This window comes from Archocentrus centrarchus, chromosome 7 (assembly GCF_007364275.1).
Source record: "Archocentrus centrarchus isolate MPI-CPG fArcCen1 chromosome 7, fArcCen1, whole genome shotgun sequence".
Classification (NCBI taxonomy): domain Eukaryota; kingdom Metazoa; phylum Chordata; class Actinopteri; order Cichliformes; family Cichlidae; genus Archocentrus; species Archocentrus centrarchus.
Genome location: NC_044352.1, coordinates 4,308,440 through 4,315,380, shown reverse-complemented (window position 1 = coordinate 4,315,380; position 6,941 = coordinate 4,308,440). Strand labels below are relative to the sequence as shown.

The 6,941-nt window shown below is 44.3% G+C and overlaps 1 protein-coding gene across 1 annotated transcript; it reads right to left on the bottom strand.

Moving 5' to 3' along the window:
• Positions 1 to 743: 743 nt before the first annotated feature.
• Positions 744 to 6,222, bottom strand: LOC115783223 (plexin A3-like). The gene is made up of 6 exons (XM_030733949.1): positions 6,200 to 6,222; positions 5,912 to 6,106; positions 5,625 to 5,815; positions 2,011 to 2,555; positions 1,661 to 1,825; positions 744 to 797 (listed from the first exon to the last, which is right to left on the bottom strand). Exons 1-6 carry the CDS (start codon positions 6,220 to 6,222, stop codon positions 744 to 746), a joined length of 1,173 nt encoding a protein of 390 aa, XP_030589809.1.
• Positions 6,223 to 6,941: the final 719 nt, after the last annotated feature.

The window sequence follows — 6,941 nt, the reverse complement described above, 5'->3', positions numbered from 1 at the left end:
TAACATGTTGTGCAGACAGGAAACCTGCTGCTGACACTTAATGAAAAACAAGATTGAAGCACTCACACAAAAACGTAAAACACAGACACAAACAGGGAAATTTACAATGTCATATCCCATCTGAACATCCATGCATGAACACACACACGCACACACACACACACACACACACACACACACACACACACACACACACACACACACACACACACACACACACACACACACTCCCCACTGTTTTTGACAAAAGAAGGAGGTCAAAAGCAGGACAAAGGCCCTGCCTTTTCCCTTCTACTTTCACTTTACACACACACACACACACACACACACACACACACCACACACACACACAACACACACACACACACATACACACACACGGGTCATTAACTTATATTTCATCACTTTCATCAGCGTGTGGCTGATTGGCTGTGATTGGTTGCTTGGTTGGTTGCTGTGGGCAACTCCAACCCCATTCCACCCCTCCCTCTCTGAAACCCAGGCCCGGCTCAGAACTCGTCTCCTGGCGGGTTTCCCTGCCTGGTTGCCATGGTTACCACTGCAGGCCATTACCGCCATGAATAAGAACATCATCTACCCCCGACCTGAAATAACCCCACTGCAGACACTGAGAGGGAGGGAGATTTCTTCCTTCTGTTCTCTCTGACTTGTTTTTCTGTATTTTCTAAGTTCACATTATTTCCTGTCTTTTATCCATTTGAGCAAATAAAGTATATTCAAACTCATCTGTGGTGCGGGGACAAGAGTCTGTCACAGTGGGTGAACTCTGCTGCCTTCTGGGAGCAAAAACATAACATGTAATAATTAAATCTAAGTGTGAAAACTCGAGGCTAGGGTAGGTCTCCAGAAAACCAGTGCAAGTCAGCGTAATGTCCTCTGAAGTGACGGAAACATGGCTGTGTGCGCTGCAGCCTTAGGGTAGCCTCTGGCCAGATGATGTAGTTTGCACAGAGAGACCGAAACAAAGGAGGAAGACAAAGAGATTTTTCTGCTCTTCTTTATTTTCCTATTAAACATGCAGGATAAAATTGCCCAGGTCATTTTTTTTTCTTTACCATTTAATTGAAATCTTCGTCTTAACCCTGGATGTGTTAGCGTCAACAGAAACCAGGAAAATGAGGCAGGAAAAGACCCAATCCCAATAACGGACTAACCCAGGCTACTCCAGAGCTGCTTATAAAATCCAAGACATGTTTTAAGTCTTTGGTCCTGAAATCAAGGTCAACTCTCAAGTCTATAGAGAGAAGGTCCAGGCAACAAACTTCAGGGCGGGTCTCCAGGCTGTAGCAAGCCAGTCAGGGAACCGATCAGCTTATGTGCTCACTTAGACTTCAGAGAAGACTGCCAATATTTCGGGGTTTCTGACGCATCAAGCCGTTATCTCGGCAAAGACTTCCTGTGTGCTTTCTGTCATTTATTAATGCACAAAATTTGAAAAGCTAAAGGACTGTTCACCTGTATACAACCAAAGCCTGTTGAAATTTGATTAGTCAAAGAAACTTGGAGTACGAACGCTGACCTGAAAGCTTCTGGTATCAAAATGTTCTCCTCACCTTCCTACATGTTTATATCCAAATATCTGTGGACATTAGAGGACTAGTCCAAGTCAAGTTTCAGGGATTTAAGTGATGCAACTTACAGTGTGGATGCAGGGCAGCTCTTTGTTGAGTAACCACGGTAACGAGAGTCGTCCCTCTCCGCGGTAACAGGAGCGGATCCTCTCTCTCATGGCCAGGTTGATGTCATGGAGGGTGAACAGACAGAGGACCGTCTCTCTGGGGGGGTTGGAGCGATTCTTCTGACCCTGAAAAAACATCCAAAAAAAAGCAAACACATTTAGAGTTGGTTGGTTTAAATCTTGGACAGGCCTTCGACCAAGGCACCCTTCAACTCAAAAGTAAACAACAGACAGAGAAATAAAAAAAAGAGAAAGTTCACGCTCAGATCAAAAGCATCCAAGCAGGACAGATGACATCAATGGTAACATACCTGTGAGAAGACAACAAACAGGATGTCGTCGTTTTCAGAAAGGCCGAGTGCTTGTGCCAGCCGCCGCCCTGGTTTCTGCTTGTAGGCAGCCTGGACCAATCGGTACTCCACGCCGTCTTTTGTGCAGCCCAGAGGAAACTCCACGTACGAGTAGAACTCCGTGTCGTTGGAGCACATCCTCACAATCTTAGACGTGAAGAACTTCTCTCCTCCGGCATCCATCTGTGTCAGCTGCGTGTCCAGCTGCAGCGTCAGGAAGTACACGTACGTGCGACTGGAGAAGCCGTAGACGTAGTAGATGTCAAAGGCGGGATAGAGCGACAGGGTGTCGGAGGGGATCTTGATCTGTGAGGAAACAAACTCATCCTGGTAAACCAGTGAGAACATCTCGACGCTTTCTTCATCGACCACCAGCTTCCTGCTGGAGAGCGTCGGGAAATATTCAGCCTTTCCATCAATGGCGGCCCCGATGAACAAGTGGCTCTTGGCCTTCTCTGGTTTTTTTCTCTTGGGGTCAGCCAACCAGTCGTCCTCAACAACCACGCCTGCAGACAAAGGAGAAAGCCTCAGGATGCCTGTTTATAAAGTCCATAGTGTTTGGAACAAAGAGCCTCAGCAGTGGATTATAAATCAAGCAATCAAAATATGACTGAAGTGCAGACTTTCAGCTTTAATTCAAGAGATTTTTACAAAAATTTTGCATGAGTATTTGAGAATTACCATTTTTATACACAGTCCCCCATTTTCAGAGGTTCAAAAGGAAACGGTTGAGTGACAAGCAGTTTTATGGCCACGTGAGGCCTGCTAAATATGGGGCCCAAAGAGATGTTAGTGTGAGTGAGGGAGTCCATCATTGAAAAGCCCAAATAAACCAATCAGAGAGAGCAGAGACTTTAGAAGTGGCCAAATCAACAATCTGGTGCATTGTTTAAAAGAACGAATGCACCTGGAAGACCACAGAAGACAACTAAAGTGTATGATAGTAGAATTGTTTCCATGGTGAAGACAATTTCACAGCATCTAACCATGTCAAGAACACTCTTGAGAGGTTAGGAGTACCATTGTCAAAGTCCACAATCAAGAGATGCCTTCATGACTGGAAATACACAAGATTTACAATGAGGTGCAAACCACTGATTACAGTCAAGACCAGGAAGGTCAGATTAGACTTTGCCAGAAAACATCTAAAAGAGTCTGCACAGTTCTTCAAAAAAAACAAAAGCAACTTTGGACAGATAAAACCAAAATTAACTTGAACCAGAATCACGGGAAGAGAAAAGTATAGAGAAGGACAGAAACAGCTAGTGTTTATTGATGGTGTGACTGCTGATGAATGCAGCAGGGTGAATTCTTAGGGGTACAGTGCTATCCTTTTTGCTCAGATTCAGCCAAATGCTGCAAAACTGATTAGACAGCACTTCACAGTGCAGATGGATAATGACCCAACGCAAACTGCAAAAGCAACCCAAGAATTTCTCAAAGAAATGGGATATTCTTCAATGGCCAAGTCAGTTGTCTGATCTCAACCCAACAGAGCATGCTTTTCCATTATTAAATACAAAACTGAAGGCAGAAAGGACCTGCACACAAGCAGCAACTGAAGGTGGCTGCAGTAAAGGTCTAGCAGAGCGACTCAAAGGCGAACTAAAGCATTTGTTGATGTCCATGGGTTTGTTGACTTCAGGCAGGCACTGGCTGCAAAGGGTTTTCATTCAAGTATTAAAAAGAGTTTATATTTAATGTTAGCTTGTCCCATTAATTTTGAACCTCTGAAAATGGGGGACTGTGTATAAAACCCTTTAATTTAAAGCTGAAAGTCGGCACTTCAATCACATATTGATTGATTTACAATCCACTGTGGTGGTGTGCAGAGGCACAACTACATAAACTGTGTCTTTGTCCCAAACATTGTGGACGGCACTGTAGATGAAAGGAGAAAACTCAGCACACTTCTGAAAGGTCAGCTTTACCAGCAGTGATGGGAAATGAGCATCTGTCTTATTTACTTTACACTGCACTGAAAAAGCAGATAAAAACTATGTGGTAGGTTCTGCTGTTATTTTTTTTTAGCAGTTTAAGTAAACACAGAACAGTGAACCAACAATTTAAGAGTTATAGAAGTCCCAGGACGGGGGTTGCTAAGGTTTTACTGTGCAGCTCCACACTTCAGTTCTGCTGGCGTCCCACAGCAGCTGTTCTAGTACTTCAAATCAAAGGTCGAACTAATTTCAATCACACCTTTTGTTTTCCGTTGATATCTGTGCAGAGGAAATATTCCAGCATTTGTGAATGAACCAAAAATCTGCTTTAGAGTGATAATGTGGGCAAAGTCTCGCTGTCAGTCATCTGCTGTTTTGTCCTGACAGTTTTCATTCAGCTTTTTGTTCACACTAAAAACTGCGTATAATAAAAACCTACAAAATATTTTGACACTTGATTGACGTCTGAAAGTTGAAATGCTTCTCCAGCCTGCAAAGAACTAAGTCCAGAGGGAACACTGGAGCTCATTGTGTTTCTTTCAGGCCTTAAAACGATTAAACTGGGACGACGCGCTAGTACAAAATCTGCCGAATGTTTATAATTGTATATTTACACCCAGAAAACATGGAAATAAAACTGCTATAAAATATTGTTTACAGAGAACATGCTGGTAGATTCATGCTGTTGCATTAGCTGCTGATATCTCTGTAATTCACTGAAACAAAGCCTCAGGGAAAACGAGCAGAGGCACAATTTCACAGTTACTGCTGTCAAAGCCATTTGCTACTAGCTAAATTAACTGTGAAACAAAATGTGCCTCCTTGATAAAAGAAAAAAAAAACCTTCGAAACAGCCATTACTTGCACCAGTTACTATTACTGGTTTCTTTTTTTCTGTATGAGTAGATGAAGCTGAAAAATCTGCTGAAAATTAGCATTCTGATGGTAACACTGACTTAGAGATGACTCTACATTTGCTTTATTTTACAGTTAGCTCATTTCACCATTTTATGAATTGATGCAAATGGTTTACTTTTGTTGCCTTCCTAAAAACTAATGTAAGCCCAACATAAGGTATCCACACTACCACACAGGTTTCAATCAAATTTTCTTTTGTGCAAATTGATGGACTCATTTATGGAGCTAAGTGGTTAGCTGGTTGTGATCGTAGACGGTATAAAAGAGAGACGTAGCAGATGCGCCTCAGACTTGTGTTATTTTTTATAGGCCAGCAGAGGGCGACTTGCAGTCATATGGAACTCTTTGGGGAAATTGCCCTCTGTGACCTCAGTAAATGCTTTCGTGGTGACTTTATGGGCCCAATCGCTAGACTCAGGTCACACTGATAAAAACATGATAAATTATGGGTTAATTCCGAATGCTGACCGGATAACAACTCATTGATCACGAGTCGTTATCAAATGAGCAAATGGTACTTTACAGTCTGCTCCACAGCTCATTACGTCAAGTTTTAAAACGTCTAGCTTGAATCTTCACATCGCGACTTCACCAAGCAGTGTGTGACATCATAGTGGTTACAACCATTATTTGTACCGTCCAAAAGTTTGTTTTCTTCCACCTTTCTCTTATTTTTCTACCTGTTGAGGGCCCCGCCCACCCTTCAGCGTAGCTTACCTGCCATCCCATCAGCCTCTCTGGCTCCAGACAGGTAGTGCTCCTTGCGGTGATGCGGTTCCCCCAGTTTGAAAAGATCCTCCAGCCTGAGGAACTGACAGACACCCTGCCAGATGGAGCCGCATGCCACCAGTCTGTTCCCGATATAATCCACCAGCAAGAGCTTATTCACGTTATCTGACATCTCCAGTCTGAGGACAGAGGCAGACAGGTAAGGTCAGACAGGTGTAGACAGACAGGTGTGGGGATATGAAAGAAAGAAATGAGTGAGTCAAGAGGAGACAAACCGATGGCCGCAGGACCTGACGCTGGGCGGAGGGTAACATTTAGCATTGTCCTCCACAGGTCCGGTCATGTGACTCCTCAGCTCCGTCAGATTAGCCGATAGCTTCAGCACTCGGTTGACGGCTCCGACATACACCTCACCTGTCCTCTGGTGGCAGTCAGATGAGTGAGAGAGGTGTCGAAGGCCCGGTACCACTCTGCCCGACGCCACAGAGGGAGGTGGAGGAGCAGCCGGGGCAGAGAGGAGAGGGGAGGAGAAGAGGATGAGGGAGAGGAGATGGAAGAGGAGCAGAGGAGAGGAGCAGGAGACCATGGTGGACAGAAAGAGGAAGAGGAGGAGGAAAGGATGAAGGGGAAGAGGAGGGGAGGAGGAAGAGGAGAGAAGAGCTGGCAGCAGGTCTGATGAAGAGTCTGCTTCAGTGGGGCATGGCTGCAGGGAGAAAAAGAGAAAAAAAACATTCAGAACCAGCTTGAGAACATTCATATTTTTAGGTTGTCCTCAGTGTTGCAGTAATTCAGTGATCGATCTCTGAGCTTTAATGGCTCCATTACAAACAGGTGCTCCTGAGAGAGAATTTGGCTGCTTTTAGTGGCACCAATATGACTGAATGCATGAAAAAGCAATTCCTATACAGTCTGCATTCAAGATAGATTGCAGGAGCTTGGGTACATGAAAGAGTCAAATACTCAACACAAAGAAACTAACCAAGTGACAATCCTTTACAGCAAACATGCATGTGGAGGTCCTTTTTGTCTCTTCTCTGTCCCCCACCCCCCAACTGGCTACAGCACATGGCTGCCCCCCCCTCACATGGTTCTGCTGGAGGTTTCTTCCTGTTAAAAAGGAGGTTTTCCTTCACACTGTCACCAAGTGCTAGTTCATAGAGAATCATGCGATTCTTGGGGCTTTCCCTCTAATACTGAAGAGTCTTTACCTTACAATATAAAGCACCCTGAGGTGACTATTGTTGTGAATTGGTGCTATATTGATACAACTGAACTGAACTGAAGCTGCTGTTCCTCTACTGGCCA

Bases quoted from the DNA above. Each gene is read 5' to 3' on its own strand.
- LOC115783223 (XM_030733949.1), bottom strand. From the start codon at position 6,222: ATGGTCTCCTGCTCCTCTCCTCT. The intron at 2,556-5,624 runs GTAAGCTACGCT...CTTTGTCTGCAG, and splicing joins AGAGGCTGATGGGATGGCAG to GCGTGGTTGTTGAGGACGAC. The intron at 798-1,660 runs GTAAGTTGCATC...TTTTGCTCCCAG, and splicing joins AGCTGCCCTGCATCCACACT to AAGGCAGCAGAGTTCACCCA.